The 20891-nt window shown below is 45.2% G+C and overlaps 1 protein-coding gene across 1 annotated transcript in view; it reads left to right on the top strand.

The window, feature by feature from the left end:
- Positions 1-20891, top strand: part of LOC130360956 (cytochrome P450 2C5-like) — an 89128-nt gene that overhangs the window by 16669 nt on the left and 51568 nt on the right. The window contains exon 3 of the mRNA XM_056563512.1: positions 10911-11060. Within this exon, the coding sequence (XP_056419487.1) occupies positions 10911-11060 (150 nt within the window). The remainder of the gene's footprint in view (positions 1-10910; positions 11061-20891) is intronic.

Here is a 20891-nt window from a genome sequence, read left to right as displayed (position 1 = left end):
CGCGCCGGGTCTCTCAGATTTAACGGGCCAGTGCACCATTAATTGGTGCCTGGCCCAATTAGTTCCTAACACTCCCTACACTATAAACCCACTTCCCCTTCCTGTCCCTGCCGGATCTTGTTGCCTTGTGCCCTGAGAAAGCGTTTCTGTGTGTTTGTGTGTTCCATTGCCTGTGTATCCAGACCCTTGCCGTTGCCCCTGACTACGAACCATTGCTGCCCGCTCAGATCTTCTGCTACGTACGACCTTGCTCTTGCCTTGTCCTTGTGTACCGCGCCTGTCTCAGCTGTCAGTGAGGTTGAGTCGCTATCAGGTGGAACGACCTGGGGGTTTCCTGCCGCTGCAAGTCCATCCCGCTTTGCGGTGGGCTCTGGTGAAAACCAGTAACCTCTTAGATTCCGTTCCCCTGGTACGGCCCACGCCATCACCTCACTGACACAGAGGATCCACCACCCGTATTCTCTTCGCATACCTGTCCAGATCCTGACACTGATGCTTCTGGCCTTGGGCCTTTAATTTTTGGATGTTTAGCAGTAGCTAAATATATGCTTAATGCAAATGTCAACATTGATCTTTAAATGTAAGGGGTTATGAAACCCTCTTGGGTACTGCGAATGCCTGCTCCATACTCATTCTGTGTCTTTCAGGAACTACTTGCCTCCCTGCCCTCAAGCCTTGGGCCTTCAATTTTTGGATGTTTAGCAGTAGCTAAATACATGCTTAATGCAAATTTCAACATAGACTTTTAAATGTAAGGGGATGGTTATGAAACCCTCTTGGGTACTGCTCCTGACTGCTCCTGACTCATTCTGTGTCTTTCGGGAACTACAGGTCTTGGGCCTTCAATTTTTGGATGTTTTGCAGTAGCTAAATACATGCTTAATGCAAATTTCAACATTGATCTTTAAATGAAAGGGGTTGGTTATGAAACCCTCTTGGGTACTGCTCCTGACTGCTCCTGACTCATTCTGTGTCTTTCAGGAAATAATTGCCTCCCTGCTGCCTCAGGCCTTGGGCCTTAAATTTTTGGAAGTTTAGCAGTAGCTAATACATACTTAATGCTAATTTCAACAATGATCTTTAAATTCTCGGCACTCTGCTAGGGCCTTCTCCTACCCCACCGGGGCCGATCCGAGGACCTCACTAAACCATCCAATCGGTAGTAGAGACATGCGGTGTGTACAAAGGGCAGGGACTTAATGAATCCGAGCTTATGACCGGCGCTTAGTTGTGATTCTTCTTTCCTGGCAAATAATTGCAATCCCTGATCCCTATCGCGAAGGGGGTTCAGCGGGTTACCCGCACCTGTCTGTGAAAGATAGACACACGCTGGTCCGTTCAGTGTAGCGCGCGTGCAGCCCCGGATATCTGAGGGCATAACACACCTGTTATTGCTCAATCTCACGAGTGATCGTGCAATGTAAGGGGTTATTAAAGCCTCTTGGGTACTGCTGATGCCTACTCCTGACTGCTCCTGTGTCTTTCAGGATGTACTTGACTTCCTGATGCTTCTGGGCTTGGGCCTTTAATTTTAGGATTTTTGAAATACATACATACATGCTAAATTAAAATTTCAACATTTATGGTGCAATGTATGGGGTTATTAAACACTCTTGGGTAGTGCTTTTTTCAAATTTTCTGATAATTATCACAGTAATAAACTTGAATTTTCCACAATAATAACCATTACACCATTGAACGATTGTTGCGTGGGATTTTTTAAGTAACATTTTCAAAAATAAATTCGCAGAGGTATGAACTCTGCTTCTTTATTTCATAAAAAAATTCTTTAATAGAAGAATTTCTTTTGGTGATCCACCGTCCTGTATTATAGAGTCTTCTGGACTCTTGGATATGCGCTTGTTCTTAAACAAAGGTACAAAAACCAAAAATGGCCGGTCAGGGCTATGGAGACGTTGCGCCTACATCTTACGGCCACATGAGCCCTGTGGGTGCTTGCGAGATTAGGTCCTTTGTACCCACACGGCTGGGTCCGGGACACAAATTTTGATTTAAATTTCAAATAAAAAAATCACACATTTCAATGGTCTCCTCATGCTGCAGCCAACTCCAGGCTGCGTCATTCTGGTAACATATAGAGAGCACTCGCTGTCCTAAATTTTCGTTAAAATTTTTCGGCAAAAATGTTTGTCTTTTTTATTAGGGATTGTGAAGCTTTGGTGCGTACTCATGCATCAGCCAACTCCAGCCTGTGTCATTCAGGCAATATATGGTTTACTGATGGCGCTGCTGGGCCTGGGTCTGGGAATTTCAAATTTTCTCATAGGTAGCACTCGCTATCCATAAGTCTTCTTCATAAATTTCCACAATTGTTGTGTTATTTTTGAGGGATTGTGAAGCCCTAGTCTGTACTCATGCATCAGCCAACTCCAGGGTGTGTCATTCATGCAACATATAGGTAGCACACACTGTCCTAAATATTCTTTAAATTATTTTTTAAAAATTTTTTTCTTTGGGATTCTGAAGCCCTGGTGTGTACTCAATGCTGCTTCCTGCTACACTCAGTCAGCCTGTTGGTCCTGCGACAGTGTACTACTCCGCCTCCACATCCTCCTGTGGTAGCCCTTGGTGGGTGTATGGTAGGGATGGTATGATGTTGGTATATGAGGGGTTAATATTAACCCAGTCACTCGTGACGCCAGGGTGAGGGCTGGTATGCTGAATCTATGTTCCGGCATATCGCCGCTCGTCACAGAAGCGATAGGTGCAATGAAATGACTGAAGGTCCACAAGCAGATCCAACTCGAACTTGAACAACTTTACTGCAGTGCTTGCAATATCCAATGCGTAGTAACAGTCTCATATAACAGTTCTTAGGTTGCTTAGCGACTGGCAGAAGTTGTGGACCTTGCATTAAACTTATAGTGTCTGAATTTAGGGAGTGATGTGCAGATCCGTCCGTATTTAGGGGAAATATTGTGTCCGGTGATACTGCAGAGTGCTTAGCGGATGACACACTCTATAATTTAGATCAATCAGCCGTTGCCGCAGGGCTCAGGCCTAACTCACTGCGATTACTGCTATACAGGTCTTGCTTGCTTGCTATCCCTGGAACAAGAGAACTAAATTGGCTGCCGCATCCCTTATATGGACATGGGGCGGAGCCTAATTTGATAGGTCCAAGGTCAGCTGTCACTCACCGTCGCACAGGCTTCTGGGTGATCATCTGACTTCCTATACACATAATAATATCAAAACGAGGCTAGAAATACCAAAGTGAGGCCTGGAACGCATCCAGAGTGAGGCTTGGAACGCATCACATGACCCGAAGGCCCTGCGACGCCATAGTAACAAGTAATTAACCATTTATTTACATATTTTAGGCTATTTACATTAATCTATGCATAAATTACTAATTATATACTAGAATAGAGGCGACTAGGGGTAGACTGGATTAATAGGAATCCCTACGTCCTAGGGACTCTGGCTATGGGGACTCATAAATAAACAAGTACCGTATAGAATGCAGTACTGGGACACCACACTCCTCTGTGTCTTAAGCCTCCACTGCCCTGACAAGTCTCAGTGGCCCTTCCATGTGGGCAGGTCACGGCGGTGTCACGCTGTTCTTCACATGGTTTGCCTTGGTGAGAAGTCTTGGAAACCATGGCCGGTCAGGGCAATGGAGACGTTTTGCCTAAATCTCACGGCCACATGAGCCCTGTGGGGGCTTGTTGGATTTGGTCCTTTGTACCCACACGCTGGGGTCCGGGACATGCAAAGGTTGTTTTAAATTTCAAATAAAAAAGGCTGCTGGGCCTGGGTCTGTTAATTTCAAATTTTCTCATGGGTAGTACCCGCTATCCAAAATCTTTTTCAAAAATTTCTAAAATTGTGGTGTTTTTTTGGAGGGATTGTAAAGCTCTGGTGTGTACTCGTGTATCAGCCAACTCCAGGCTGTGTCATTCAGGCAATATATGGGTTGCTGATGCCGCTGTGGGGCCTGGGTCTGTTAATTTCAAATTTTCTCATAGGTAGCACCCGCTATCCAAAATCTTTTTCAAAAATTTCTAAAATTGTGGTGTTTTCCTGGCGGGATTGTGAAGCCCTGGTGTGTACTCGTGCATCAGCCAACTTCAGGCTGTGTCATTCAGGCAATATATGGGTTGCTGATGCCGCTGTGGGGCCTGGGTCTGGTAATTTCAAATTTTCTCATAGGTAGAACCCGCTATCAAAAATCTTTTAAAAAAAATTCTAAAATTGAGGTGTTTTTTTGGAGGGATTGTGAAGGCCTGGTGTGTACTCGTGCATCAGCCAACTCCAGGCTGTGTCATTGAGGCAATATTTGGGTTACTGATGCCGCTGTTGGGCCTGGGTCTGGTAATTTCAAATTTTCTCATAGGTAGCACCCGCTATCCAAAATCTTTTTCAAAAATTTCTAAAATTGTGTTTTTTTTGTTGAGGGTTTGTGAAGCCCTGGTGTGTACTTGTGCATCAGCCAACTCCAGGCTGTCATTCAGGCAATATATGGGTTACTGATGCCGCTGTGGGGCCTGGGTCTGGTAATTTATAATTTTCTCATAGGTAGCACACGCTATCCAAAATCTTTCTCAAAAATTTCTAAAATTGTGGTGTTTTTTTGGAAGGATTGTGAAGCCCTGGACCTGGTGTGTACTCGTGCATCAACCAACTCCAGGCTTTGTCATTCAGGCAATATATGGGTTACTGATGCTGCTGTTGGGCCTGGATCTGGGAATTTCACATTTTCTCATAGGTAGCACCCGCTATCCAAAATCTTCAGTTTAAATTTCTTAATTCATCTTTTAATCTTAGGGATTGTGAAGGCCTAGTGTCTACTCATGCTGCTGGCAACTCCGGGCTGTGCCATTCATCCACTATATGGTGTCCTCATGCTGCCAACACCTCCATGCTGTGTCATTCAGCCACTATATGGTGTCCTCATGCTTCAGCCTCATCCAAGCTGTGTCATTCAGCCACTATATGGTGTCCTCATGTTGACAACATGTCCATGCTGTGTCATTCAGCCACTATATGGTCTCCTCATGCTGCCAACATGTCCATGCTGTGTCATTAAGCCACTATATGATCTCCTCATGCTGACAACACCTCCATGCTGTGTCATTCAGCCACTATATGGTGTCCTCATGCTTCAGCTTCATCCAAGCTGTGTCATTCAGCCACTATATGGTGTCCTCATGCTGCCAACACCTCCACACTGTGCCATTCAGCCACTATATGGTCTCCTCATGCTGCCAACACCTCCACTCTGTGTCATTCAGCCACTATATGGTGTCCTCATGCTTCAGCCTCATCCAAGCTGTGTCATTCAGCCACTATATGGTGTCCTCATGCTGCGAACACCTCAACGCTGTGCCATTCAGCCACTAAATGGTCTCCTCATGCTGCCAACACCTCCACGCTGTCATCCAGTCACTATGTGGTCTCCTGACACTGACGCCACCACCAGGCTCTGTCATTGTGCTGCTCTGCGGCAGTGATTCTAAAAGTGATGCCGGTAATCTGCATGTTATTCTGAATAACAGTATTATTTCTCTAACCCAGCACACTCCATATGCATTTTAGAACACAGCATAGTGTTCTATACCCCTATAGAGGCTGTTATAGGCTAGAAATAGCCCTTTTTAATATAGATTTGCCGCGAAAAAATTCGGATCAAAAATAACTTTTCCGGAAAATTCGGTGAATCAGCCGAATCGAATTTTTGAAAAGTTTTCTCATCTCTAGAAGTAATTTACAAATCTGTTTAACTTTCTGGAGCCAGTTGATATGTAACAAAAAGTTGTTTTTTTCCTGGATAATCCCTTTAAGATTTTTAAAGTAGAAGAAAATTACAAATCTGGATAAAATTGTTTTGAAACCAACCGGTGGCAAAAAATTGATCTCAGAATTCCCCTTGTTAAACAACCTCACTCAGGTTTAAGAAACGGACTGTTGCAGAAATTTCTACAACTTAAAACGCCCCCCTTTTAAATCCACTCTTGATAACCTTAAAGGGGTATTCCAGGCAAAACCTTTTTTTATATATATCAACTGGCTCCGGAAAGTTAAACAGATTTGTAAATTACTACTATTAAAAAATCTTAATCCTTCCAATAGTTATTAGCTTCCGAAATTTTCAGTCTAACTGCTCAATGATTATGTCACGTCCCGGGAGCTGTGCATGATGGGAGAATATCCCCATAGGAACTGCACAGCTCCCGGGACGTGAGTCATCAGAGAGCTGTTAGACAGAAAACAACAACTCAACTTCAGAAGCTAATAACTATTGGAAGGATTAAGATTTTTTAAAAGAAGTAATTTACAAATCTGTTTAACTTTCTGCAGCCAGTTGATATATAAAAAAAAAGTTTTGGCCTGGAATACCCCTTTAACACATATAATACTACCACTTTTTTATAGCACTTTTATCACAGATTTCAGTGTTTTTTGAAGTTTGTATTTTTTGCAATTGCATGTTCTGTTATCAGGGCTGTAGCTCCCATGAGGCGAGGGGAGCAGCACTGGCCCTGGCCGCTGCACCTGCTTGCACAGGGGGTCCAGCACACATTACACTGACGCATTGATTTCCAACCGGGGTGCCAGGACACTCTGGTGGGAAATATGGCACAAAAATGTTTCGATTTTCCTGCCCAGGCCTGCACACCTGTGAGTCACAGCTGTGCAGGCTAGGAGGGAGGGAAGTCTGTGTGTAGTGCCGGTGTGAGGTGTTTTTTTGCGCCCCCATAGATCCATGCGTCCGCTCCTCCCCCAGCTCTCCGAACATAGAGCTGAAGCTAGAGCTAGGGCAAGGGGAGGAAGGAGGTACACGCCCCCTCCCTGAGCTCGGCTGGACGCAGATCTCCACGGCACGTCCCCTCCCTGAGGACATAGATCTCCACGGCAGGTCCCCTCCCTCATCTCCCCTCCCTGAGGACATAGAGCAGTGCTCCCAATGAGCTCTATGTGTAAAGGGGGACATACTGCACGGGCTCTTTAGCCCATGCAGTATGTCCTCCTTCAGCCCATACAGTATGTCCCCCTTTACACATAGAGCTCATTGGGAGCACTGCTCTATGTCCTCGGGGAGGGGAGATGGGGGAGGGGACCTGCCGTGGAGATTTACGTCCTCAGCTCGGGGAGATGAGGGAGGGGACCTGCCGTGGAGATCTATGTCCTCAGGGAGGGGGCGTGCCGTAGAGATCTGCGTCCAGCCGAGCTCAGGGAGGGGAGATGAGGGAGGGTGCGTGGACCTTCTCTCTCCCCTTGCTCTGCCCTCCCCCAGTTCTAGCTTCGGAAATGTTCGGAGAGCTGGGGGAGGAGCGGACGCATGGATCTACGGGGGCGCAAAAAACCACCTCACACCGGGACGGGTGATGCTGCAGTTCCAATCCTCGTGTATCCTCCCTCTCCTGTGGAGCAGCTCTGGACTCTGATTTCTCCCTGGTCCCTCAGCAGAATTATGTGGATGGAGGGAAGGAGCAAGGGCTGCGCTGACAGAGGCCTACTCAGCTTCAGGTAGTGCACCCCCATCCTTCTTTCACTCCACTATACCTCTCTGTCACCCCCTTGTAACCTCTCTGTAACCCCTGGACACCCCTCTTTTATTCCGTACACCCCTCTGTCACCCCTCTACACCCCTCTGTCACCCCTGTATGCCCCTCTGTCACCCATGTACACCCCTCTACACCCTGTCTCCCATGTACACCCCTCTGTCACTGTGTGGAGTAAGGCTGGAGGCATTATGTGTGGGGAAGGCTGGAAAAAAATAGGCAAGGCAGGAGGAATTGTGTGTGCTTGGGGGGGGGTGGGGCTGGAGGCATTTGAGTGTGGCAGGAAACTTTGGGGGAAATTTATCAAAATAGCAACCAATCAGATCGCTTATTTCATTTTGCAGAGGCCTTGTTAAAAACAAAGAAGCTTTCTGATTGGTTGTTATGGGCAACTTGGCAACTGTTCCTCTGCATAGGTATTGATAATTTTCCCCCTTGTGTGTTTTGGGAAGGCTGGTGGCATTGTGTTTGGAAGTGGCTGGAGTCATTTGTGGGGAAAAGTGCAGGGTAATGCTGGGAAAGGGCAGAGCGTAATACTAATATGTTTGTGTTGCAGATTCTCCCCTGAAGATTTTTGTCTGGAATGGATTATCATGATGTCCTGGGCAAGATGGAAAAAAAAAAAAAAGAAAAGAGAATGACTCTGATCAGTGAATGTCATTTGTGAGTCGCTACATAAAACCGTACTGTAATCTACATAAAAAAACATATTAAAAAATTATTCGGTACGGGTGTCCACAAATTTTTTTTTCCAAGTGGTGCCTGAAGCCAAAATGGGGAGAGAGCAATTTTCTGTTCTTGCCTTAGGAGCAAAAATAGCTAGCTATAGCTCTGTCTGTAATGCACATCACGTAACAATGTTTCACACTTCTCTGATCGCTGTTATAAGAGCCCTGTAGTCTGCAGACTTTGTTAACCTCTTAATGACCACGGACGTATATTTACATCCTGTGGCCGGCTCCTGATCTGTGAAGTGCGCTCAGAAGCTGAGTATGCTAAGTATCTGCAGGGTCCCAGTTGCTATCAGCAACCGGGACCCGCGGCTAATACCGGACATCGCCGATAGGGCAGATGTCCGGAATTAACCCTTTAGACGGCACGATCAAAATTGATTGTGGCGTCTAAATGGGAGAATACACTGCCGGTTAGCTCAGAGGAGCTGTTCGGGATCGCCGCGGTGAAATCGCGGCATCCCTAACAGCTGACAGGACTGCGGGAGGTGTCTTACCTTGCTCCCGGCTGTCCGATCTGCGTTTGATTGCTCCAAGCCTAAAATCCAGGCTTGAGCAATTTAGCGCAGAAAACACTGATCAATGCATTCCTATGGCAATGCATTGAACTGTGTAAGAGATCAGTGCATGCGGTTTTATATCCACTAGAGGGGGCTATAACACTGCATTAAAAAAAAGTTAATGAATGTGATTTAACCCCTTTCCTAATAAAAATCAGAATCACCCCCTTTTTCCCATAAAAAAAAGTGTGTAGATAAGAATAAAAACAAACATATGTGGTGTCGCCGCATGTGTAAATGTCCAAACCATAAATATATATAATTAATTAAACCGCATGGTCAATGGCGTACATGCAAAATAATTACAAAGTCCAAAATAGCGTATTTTTGGTCACTTTTTATACCATAAAAAATTAATAAAAGGCAATCAAAATGTCAGATCAAAACAAAAATGGTTCCAATAAAAAATGAGCCCTCATATCGCCCCATATGTGGAAAAATAAATAAGTTATAGGGATAAGAAGATGACAATTGTAAACGTATACATTTTTATGCATGTAGTCATGATTTTTTCCCGAAGTACGACAAAATCAAACCTATATAAGTAAGGTATCATTTTAATTGTATTGACCTACAGAATAAATATAAGGTGTAATTTTCACTGAAAAATGTACTGTGAAGAAACGGAAGCCCCCAAAATGACAAAATGGCATTTTTTCTTCAATTTTGTTGCACAATGATTTTTTTTTTTCCGTTTCGCTGTAGATTTTTGGGTAAAATGACTGATGTCATTAGAAAGTAGAATTGGTGGTGCAAAAAAATAAGCCATAATATGGATTTTTTGGTGCAAAATTGAAAGGGTTATGATTTTTAAAAGGAGGAAAAAACGAAAGTGCAAAAATGGAAAAACGCTTGGTCCTTAAGAGGTTAAAGACATTTTATAATTGATGAAGTGACTTGTAAATTTCAGAATCATAATTTAACAATCTAATAAGCTATAGATAAACACTTATTTACATAAATAAAAAGCTACACAACTGTCTGGATTGTAGTGTGAATGTGGAAGATTCGTAGGACAGCTTGGATAAAAGGGCTGTAGAAGTAACACTAATGTGAAGAAATTCTTACAAAGCCATCATAGGTGTCCATAGCCATTAATTAATTTAATTAAAGTTCTGATTTGACTCTAAGTAAGGTTTTTGTTTATTATGTGAAAGTGTCCAAACCATTTTATTGTGTTTCCTTCAGGCTTCAGTTTTCGAAAACTTTAGTAGTTTGAAGACTTTGTTTAAGGGTAGGTTCACTCATGCGGATTTACAGCGTATCTTATGCTGCAGATCCGCCAATGAAGGACCCTCTGTATGGTGCCCTTAAATGTGCCTGTTCGGAGCGGCAATGCGCCGCTGCAAGCATACACATTGCGCTGCACATGCGCGGTGTACTCACACACATCGCGGCCGCTCATCCTGCTCAATGAGCTAGGCCGAGAGCTGCCGTGATGCGCGAGTATACTGTGCATGTGCGCTGCACATTGCAGTGTGTCTGCTCATAGCGGATCCGCAGCGAAATACGCTGCGGAAATACGCTCGTCTGAACGTACCCTAAAGACGTTTTATAATTTATGAAAAGTGACTTGTAAATTTTAAAATAGTATTTAATATCATTTAAATAAATAATTGCTATAGATAAAAGCCAGGTAAGAAGTCCAGAATGGAAAGTAACTCTTGCTCCTACATTCTCATGGCATGAAGGACATTTCCAAAAGAATCTGCATCTCATACTGAATAACAGTATTATTTCACTAACACAGCACACACCCTATGCGTGGTACGGCAAGGCAAAGTGTTCTACACCCCTATTGAGGCTCTCTGTAGCCCGGGAATAGACGTTTTTAATAGCGATTAGCCGCAAATTAATTCGGATCGAAACAATTTTTTTCGGAAAATTTGGCGAATCGGCCATATCAAAATTTGCTCATCTCTAATACGTGATGCTAAAACATTGGGACACCCCTTCAATTATAGTGTATATTTTCCAATGCCAGAATATCATCATATATTTAATTGTGGCCCCTTTAGAATAATGTTTTATACAGAATAAACAGATGATGAAAAGCACAGGTTTTACTCTGTCCATATATTCTTCAGGTCTTGTCTTCTCAAGTGGACATAACGCTAAAGCTATGAGACGTTTCTCTCTTTCTACATTACGTGAGTTCGGTATGGGGAAAAGGACCACAGAAGACAAGATCAATGAGGAATCCAGTTGTTTAGTTCAGGCATTCAAATCCCATAACGGTAAGAAAATATTCTTCTTAAACTGAAGCTTATGTGTGTACAGAGCTTTAATAAATTCATAAGCCAGTCATGTGAGATAAAAGAAGTGAGCAGAGCAACAGGTATGGGCACTGCACACTACGGATCTGAAACTATATGCCGCACATGCCTCTTATGTACAGAAAAATAACTACTATAACACTGCTACTTTATACAAGAATATAACTACTATAATCCTGCCTCCTATATACAAGAATATAACTACTATAATACTGCTACTATATACAAGAATATAACTACTATAATCCTGCCTCCTATATACAAGAATATAACTACTATAATACTGCCTCCTATATACAAGAATATAACTACTATAATACTGTTCCTATATACAAGAATATAACTACTATAATACTGCCTCCTATATACAAGAATATAACTACTATAATACTGCTCCTATGTACAAGAATATAACTACTATAATACCGCCTCCTATATACAAGAATATAACTACTATAATACTGCCTCCTATATACAAGAATATAACTACTATAATACTGTTCCTATATACAAGAATATAACTACTAAAATACTGCCTCCTATATACAAGAATATAACTATTATAATACTGCTCCTATATACAAGAATATAACTACTATAATACTGCTCCTATATACAAGAATATAACTACTATAATACTGTCTCCTATATACAAGAATATAACTATTATAATACTGCTCCTATATACAAGGATAAGGAGATTTTTTAACACTTACCATAAAATCTCTTTCTCGAAGGATCCATTGGGGGACACAGACCGTGGGTGTATGCTGCTGTCTCTAGGAGGTGTGACACTATGGCAACAAGAAAGTTGGCTCCTCCCAGCAGGATATACCCGCCTCCAGGCCCTGAGCTAATCAGTTTTAGTACCAGAGCAATAGGAGAGGACCGAAAGGTCAAGGAAAAAACACGAACTGGCCGAGAACCAGAAGAAAAGATATAACTGAACACACCCTCGGACAGAGAACCAAAGAGAAACCCAAAAGGGTGGGAGCTGTGTCCCCCAATGGATCCTCCGAGAAAGAGATTTTACGGTGAGTGTTAAAAAATCTCCTTTTCTCTATCGGCTCCATTGGGGGACACAGACCGTGGGACGTACCAAAGCCGTCCCTTGGGTGGGCAGATAATCAGTCAGGCAGACGGCTGTTCCACTGCCGCCTGCAGCAGTTTATGGCCCAGACTAGCATCAGCCGATGCGAAGGTATGAACCCGGTAGAACCTCGAGAAAGTGTGCAAAGACAACCCAGTAGCTGCCTTGCAAATCTGCGAGGCCGAGGCTTTGTTCTGGAGAGCCCAGGATGCCCCAACAGAAACGGGTAGAATGAGCCACAACCCTGAAGGGAGGAATCTTCCCCCTACAGCGATAGGCTTCCGAAATGGCAGACCAGATCCACCGAGAAGTGGTGGCCTTGGAAGCAGGTTGTCCCTTACGACGACCTTCCGTGAGGACAAAAAAGGAATCGCACTGACGAAACGAAGAGGAGATAGAGAGGTAATACCTAACAGCCCGAACCACATCCAGTTTGTGAAGTAAATGCTCCTTAGGATGAGAAGGAGCGGGACAAAAGGACGGAAGAACAACCTTAGACAAAAAGGAAGGATCTGGTCGGAAGACAACCTTGTCCTGGTGAATCACCAGAAACGGAGAACGGCAGAAGAGAGCTGCCAATTCAGACACCCTCTGAATGGAGATGATAGCAACAAGAAACGCCACTTTCCAAGAAAAGAGGCGCAGGGACACCTTCCCTAAGGGGTTCAAAAGGTTCACTTTGGAGGACACCCAGAGCCAGATTCAAGTCCCAAGGGGGAGAAGGTGACCGATAAGGAGGGGCAGCATGCCCCACTCCTTGAAGGAAGGTCCGGACATGAGAATTAGAAGCCAGAGGACGCTGGAAAAGAATAGAAAAGGCCGAAACCTGACCCTTAAGGGAACTGAAAGACAACCCCAGTCCCAATCCCGGCTGCAAGAAGACGGGGGACAGAAAAGGTAACAGGAGACAAGACCTGAGCTTCACACCAACGAAAATAAGACCGCCAGGTACGGTGGTAAATTTTCGCTGAGGAGGGCTTGCGAGCCCTGAACATGGTACGAATGACTTGGGAAGAGAAACCACGGGTTCTCAAAACCACCACCGCCACGCCGTCAAATGCAGCAACTGTAAAATGGCGTGGCAAAGAGGACCCTGTGACAGCAGGTCCGAACGAAGTGGAAGGCGCAGTGGAGTGTCGTCCAGGAGCCTGACCACGTCGGCGTACCACGACCTACGGGGACAAACTGGAGCTATCAGTATGGCAGGAACGACCTCCGCTTTGAGCTTCCTCAGAACCCTGGGAAGGATCGGAAGGGGAGGGAACAGATAGGGCAAAGCAAACCCCGCCCAAGGAATCACTAGGGAGTCCACGGCTAGAGCCAGGGGGTCCAGGAACTTTGACACAAATGTAAGGATCTTCCGATTGGGCCGACGCGAAGAGGTCCACGTCTGGAATGCCCCAGAGGTCGCAGATCTGCGCGAAGACCTCTGGATGCAGGGACCACTCTCCGGGGTTGGCTTCCCAGAAGAGCACACCCGGAATGTGAATCGCCAAATGGCCGGAACCTTGTTTTCCGCCCAGATGAAAAACCTTTGTCACCTTGGCCATGGCTGCTGAGCAGCGAGTGCCGCCTTGCCAATTTATGTACGCTACGGCCGTGGCGTTGTCCAACTGGACGCGGACAGGGCGGGACTGAAGCAGGGACTCCCAAAGAAGAAGACAAAGAAGAATCGCCCTCAGTTCCAAGAAGTTTATCGGAAGAAGGGCTTCCCGGGGAGACCAGAGGCCTTGAACCGTCCAGTCCCTGAACACATCGCCCCAGCCCGACAGACTGGCATCTGTTGTAACTACCTGCCAGTGGAGGGGAAGAAATTATCGCCCTTGAAGAAGAAGGGGGGAGCGGAGCCACCAGAGCAGAGAGTGACGGATCCGACGAGGGAGAGTAATCTTGCGATCGAGAGACAGAGGAGATCTGTCCCATCGAGAGAAAATCGCCAGTTGAAGGGGACGGTAATGAAATTGGGCAAAGGGTACGGCTTCCATGGCCGCTACCATCCGACCCAAGACTTCCATGCAATTGCGGATGAAAACTGGGGCCTGGGCCCGAAGAGAGCGAACTCCTGACAGGAGCGTCAGATGTTTGTCCGACGTAAGGCAAGTCCGGGCAGAGGCCAAATTGAATTTAAGTCCCAAGAAAAATCAGAGACTGGGCTGGAGAGAGGACAGACTTGTCCCGGTTGACCATCCACCTGAAACGATTCAGGGTCTAGAGAGTGAGATCCACATTCTCTAGAGTCTGGACTCTGGTGGGAACCTTGATGAGAAGGTCGTCCAGGTAAGGGATCATTGAGGCTACTCTCGACCGCAACAGGGCCATTACTGGCGCAAGGATCTTGGTAAAGACTCGAGGAGCCGAGGCCAGATCAAAGGGGAGGGCTATGAATTGAAAATGCCTCTCCGGAACCGCAAAGCGGAGGTACCGCTGATGGCCGGGAAATGTTGGAACATGGAGGTAGGCATCCTTGATGACCAACGAAGAAAGAAACTCCCCTTGTTCCATGGATGCCACTACCGAACGGAGAGATTCCACTTGGAAGTGGCGGAGAAGATGACGGTGAGACGCTTGAGGTCCAGAATCGGTCGCACAGAAACGCCTTCCTTGGGGACCACAAAAAATTGGAATAAAAAACCCCGAAAACATTCCCCTGGAGGAACGGACAATGACTCCCTGGGCAGGGACTGGAGGGACTTCTCGCCAGAGAAGGAGACCGGGGGGCTCGGGACTTCCTGAATGTGTGTGGTCCAGCTGTCTTGAAAAAGTAAGAGACGACCTCCCACCCGAGAAAAACCTGCGGGTGGTGGCTTCACTCCATGTGGAAGTGGTATTGTGGTTACCCGATTTGGCCGCAAAACGTCCGGAACTGTTGGTGTCCGACTTCCAAGACGGACACGCCCGGAACGAGGGAGACCTCTTGTCCCACGAAGGCACCTGCCTAGACCCCTTATTGGGGACAAAGGTCCGAAAGGTCCGAAAGGAAGAGGACTTCCCCTGGGAAGAAAAGCAAGCCTTATTTTGAGGCAACAAGTAACTCTTACCCCCCGTCGCCTCAGAGAAAATCTCGTGAAGGCACTTGTCAAAAAGACGGGTACCAGTAAAAGGAAACTTGGTAAGAGACCTTTTGGAGGCGGCATCCGCATCCCACGCCCTAAGCCACATGGAGCGGCTGAGGGCTGCTAGGAGACCCACAGCAAAGGTAGCACAATGGACTGACTGCATGGAAGCTGTGCACAAAAAATCAGCAGCTTTAGAGCATTGGAGAACCAAAGCAAAATAGATCCTCTGGGGGGGAATCCTGCCAGGATACCCTGACTGAGTTTTGAGCACCACACGAAAGGGCCTTGGACCCCCATGCAGAGGCGAAGGTGGGAAGCAGAGAAGAGCCTGCTGCTTCAGAGGCAAACTTCGCCAAGGACCCCACCTTCTTGTCTGTCGAGTCCTTGAAGGCAGCCACATCTGCTAGCAGCAGTGTAGTAGCCTAGAGAGGCGGGAAATTGGTGGATCCACCGAGAGAGGGGAAACCACCTTAGAGGCAAGGTCCTTGGCGAATGGGTAACACACTTGAACCCTCTGAGTACTAAAGGGGAACGAAAACGCTCTGGAGTCTAAGTCCCTGCGCATATGAGTCGGCGCAGATGACGTCTGGTCCAGGAGGGTTAGGTCATAGAAGAAATTAATGAAATTGAGACTAACTGAGAGCGCAGATGATTCTACGCATGTCCGTAGTCTCGCGAGAGGTCGTGATGTGAAAAGTATAAGTCACAGCGCAGATGAGATCACGCAAGTGACTTAGTAACATCTTTACCCAATTAGGATACGAGGGGTGATAAGAAATGATTGGATGATGAGACCGCACAGTTGGATTGGGCAGATGGAATGCCAATCAGGGTCACATCCAATCACATTATGGATATTGGAGAAAGTCTCATAGGATTGGACAGCAGGACATCAAACTTTGTAAGGGGAGTCTATAAATATGACACTTAGAACGCCTGCGCTCAAATGCCCGCCAACTCTTGACAAAACTGCGGGAGCAGCGAAACAGGGGGGCAGAGTAGGGAAGATTTTAGCCAACAGCTCAGCAGCAGCTCTGTTTGTAAGACGTGCACTGCAGGCACGGTCAGCAAACTAGGCAGGGATCATCGAACAATAGAGGACAAGTTATAAAGCCTCTACATATAGAACAAACATAAATAGTAGTAAGACCGAGCTGCAGCTGAGCCATACTTTTAATGGTGTGAAGTTCTGTTTTTCTTTAATGCACATTTTTCATTAATTTAATAAAGCTTGTGGGAATACCATAAAGAAAATAGATATATGGGAAAATAGGGTATTTTTTGGGGTTCCCCCAGGGGAACCTATAGGTTAATACGAACAGTACAAGCGCCGCGGCTGTCAGCCGCATAATAAGCGCCGGGGCTGTAAGCCGCATAGTATAACACACACTCACACACACATGTTCATAATAAAGTAAACCCTACATTCCCCAATATGCCATTGCTCCCCCTTTTTTAGCATAAAAAATAGAGCCCCTAACACAGGTCAGCCCCTTGGACCCTGAAAGGTGGGCCACAAAATGAGGGTCTCCAGATGTTGCAAGTCAGCACCTAAAGGGAGAAGAATATATACTCACCTCAGTCAGAAGAACTTACCTCTTGAAGTCTTCTGTGAGGTCTTCAGTCAGCTTTCTGTTACCTGCATCACCATACCATGTGCGAGCGAGGCGAGCAGGGAATAGGGGGACCCGGACCCATGAGGTACAACCCCAGGCGCTGACCGTTGGCGAGAGGGGGTGAACATCGCATATACACAATGTCTGTGCCCCCTTACTCGCAATGGGGAAACAGTGAGTTTTGCAGTTCCTGAGTCCCCACCTGAAAACATGAAAGAAAACGGAATAAAAAACCAACACATTCCCTAACTAGGAAAATAATAAAACATAAGACCTGGTCTGGAGAAATCCAGACCATGTCCACCTCCTTCAGACACTAAACTAAAACTGATTAGCTTAGGGCCTGGAGGCGGGTATATCCTGCTGGGAGGAGACGACTTTCTTGTTGCCATAGTGTCAAACCTCCTAGAGACAGCAGCATACACCCACGGTCTGTGTCCCCCAATGGATAGATAGAGAAATAACTATTATAATATTGCTCCTATATACAAGAATATAACTACTATAATACTGCTCCTATACATAAGAATATAACTACTATAATACTGCTCCTATATAAAAGAATATAACTACTGTAATACTGCTCCTATATACAAGAATATAACTACTGTAATACTGCTCCTATATACAAGAATATAACTACTATAATAGCAAAATGAGAAAAAGGTAGCTTCTGCACTCACCCTTCTTGCGCTGCTTCACTGTGTCACTGAGTTAGTCCATGCACGGCCGGCCGCTGTGCGGGAGATGATACAGAGAGATCGCTATAGCCGGAGCTGAGCGGTGACAGCTACGAGCTCGTTTCACGGTTAAAACCGCTTCTTCGGGCCTCACCTCGTGTCTGTCTGGGGGAAATTTTATGTACACGGGATTGCAGAATTAGTTCATGTGAGTGTACGGGGCATCATACACTGGAGCTCACAGAAATACTGTAAGCTCATTGCGATCATTAAGCCCCAAAATGCCCATAGCATCGGTCTTAATGAGCCAATGTGCCTCTCGCTGTCGGAGGACTTTCTCTCTGGCTGTACCCCCGGTGGCTATTTTTTCTAAGCCGCAGAAAATCAGTGTTTTTTCATCACTGTTGTGGTGAGCCTTCATATGCTCGATTAATCTGGCCGAGACGATCCCTGTTTTTAGGGACCGTTTGTGCTCCCTGAATCTAGAAAAAAGGCAGCGTCTAGTAGACCCTATGTAGTACTTTTTACAGGGACATAGGATCCCATATATGACCCATTCTGATCTGCAGAAAATAAAGTCATGTATAGAGATGTCACAGTTTCCCAATTTGATGTAGGCGCCTCTGTACATCTGGGGGCAGTGAATACATGTCCCACATTTGTAGTTTCCTTTTAATTCGTTTTTCGCCATCCAGTTCTCACCAGGTTTTTTGCTGGAGAAAGAGGAGGAGACTAATTGGTTTTTCAGACTTTCGCTCCTGCAGAAAGTGACCAGCGGTTTTTTCATTGCGGCTTTTTGTAAGACAGGATCTCTTTCGAGAATGTGCCAATTATTGAGAAGAGCTTTTCTGATGACAGTGGCAAGAGGATTGTATTGAAAGGAAAAAACGAATCTTTGCTCTTCAATGTTTTTATCCGTTTTTGCAGACGTGGCATGTTTATTATTTTTCTTATATTTTTTGTTGATCAAGTCACTGCGGGGGATCTTTTTCACTCTCTCCAGAGCTTCTTTTAGTAACCTGGGAGGATAGCCTCTCTCTTGGAATCTGCTGGTAAGTTCATCAGCTTGTTTTATGAAACCATCTTCTGTACTGTTAATCTTCTTTATCCGGAGATATTGGCTGTATGGTAGTGCATTTTTTGTGTGCTGAGGATGATAACTTTGGTAGTGGAGATACAAGTTGGTGGCTGTCTCCTTTCTGTATCCTGTAGTTGTTACGTTGCCATCTCCAATGTGGATCTCTACGTCCAGAAATTCAATTTTTTCAGCTGAAAATTTACTGGTGAAGAACATGTTCATCCTGTTATGATTATTTAGGTACTGCACAAACTCATTGAATTCGGATTCTTCGCCTTCCCATGCAATAAAAACATCATCCACAAAACGACTGTACAATTTTATATTCCAGAAAAAGTGAAGCTTACACTAATTTTGTGAAAGAAGGATTGGAGTTAATTCTCACCAACAATTGCTTCACATTTGATGGGGTTTGGTACTCCCAGCGTACAGGTACGGCGATGGGAACCCCGGTCGCATGTAACTTCGCAAACCTTTTTTTGGCAGCACTTGAACAGAGGATTATCCACAGTACACAAAATCCTTATATCAGGCATATATAATTGTACAGTCGTTTTGTGGATGATGTTTTTATTGCATGGGAAGGCGAAGAATCCGAATTCAATGAGTTTGTGCAGTACCTAAATAATCATAACAGGATGAACATGTTCTTCACCAGTAAATTTTCAGCTGAAAAAATTGAATTTCTGGACGTAGAGATCCACATTGGAGATGGCAACGTAACAACTACAGGATACAGAAAGGAGACAGCCACCAACTTGTATCTCCACTACCAAAGTTATCATCCTCAGCACACAAAAAATGCACTACCATACAGCCAATATCTCCGGATAAAGAAGATTAACAGTACAGAAGATGGTTTCATAAAACAAGCTGATGAACTTACCAGCAGATTCCAAGAGAGAGGCTATCCTCCCAGGTTACTAAAAGAAGCTCTGGAGAGAGTGAAAAAGATCCCCCGCAGTGACTTGATCAACAAAAAAATATAAGAAAAATAATAAACATGCCACGTCTGCAAAAACGGATAAAAACATTGAAGAGCAAAGATTCGTTTTTTCCTTTCAATACAATCCTCTTGCCACTGTCATCAGAAAAGCTCTTCTCAATAATTGGCACATTCTCGAAAGAGATCCTGTCTTACAAAAAGCCGCAATGAAAAAAACGCTGGTCACTTTCCGCAGGAGCGAAAGTCTGAAAAACCAATTAGTCTCCTCCTCTTTCTCCAGCAAAAAACCTGGTGAGAACTGGATGGCGAAAAACGAATTAAAAGGAAACTACAAATGTGGGACATGTATTCACTGCCCCCAGATGTACAGAGGCGCCTACATCAAATTGGAAAACTGTGACATCTCTATACATGACTTTATTTTCAGCAGATCAGAATGGGTCATATATGGGATCCTATGTCCCTGTAAAAGAGACTACATAGGGTCTACTAAACGCTGCCTTTTTTCTAGATTCAGGGAGCACAAACGGTCCCTAAAAACAGGGATCGGCTCGGCCAGATTAATCGAGCATATGAAGGCTCACCACAACAGTGATGAAAAAACACTGATTTTCTGCGGCTTAGAAAAAATAGCCACCGGGGTAACAGCCAGAGAGAAAGTCCTCCGACAGCGAGAGGCACATTGGATCATTAAGACCGATGCTATGGGCATTTTGGGGCTTAATGATCGCAATGAGCTTACAGTATTTCTGTGAGCTCCAGTGTATGATGCCCCGTACACTGACATGAACTAATTCTGCAATCCCGTGTACATAAAATTTCCCCCTTTTTTTGCATTTATCTCACTCCCCCCTTGTACACTGCTATATTCATATTGCATCTTCATTGTTTTTATTCACTTTGAAAATATTTTTGTGAATGTCAATCACGTACCTGAACAGGTAACACTAGTCTCCTCCTACCGAGGATGACGTCATAGGAGCGCCCAGATAAAGGATGCGCTCGGACAGACACGAGGTGAGGCCCGAAGAAGCGGTTTAACCGCGAAACGAGCTCGTAGCTGTCACCGCTCAGCTCCGGCTGTAGCGATCTCTCCGTATCATCTCCCGCACAGCGGCCGGCCGTGCATGGACTAACTCAGTGACACAGTGAAGCAGCGCAAGAAGGGTGAGTGCAGAAGCTACCTTTTTCTCATTTTGCTATTTTTGGACATTGTTCTCTCCTACTTTTTTGCACCACCCCGCACAATACCACTGACGTCACAGTGTATACACTCCCAGATATTGTGGGTGACCGCGGTGCGGTCCTATCTCTCTATCTACCCTC

This window comes from Hyla sarda, chromosome 3 (assembly GCF_029499605.1).
Source record: "Hyla sarda isolate aHylSar1 chromosome 3, aHylSar1.hap1, whole genome shotgun sequence".
Lineage (NCBI taxonomy): Eukaryota > Metazoa > Chordata > Amphibia > Anura > Hylidae > Hyla > Hyla sarda.
The sequence above is the reverse complement of the archived record's forward strand: the minus strand, read 5'-3'. Positions and strand labels throughout refer to the sequence as shown.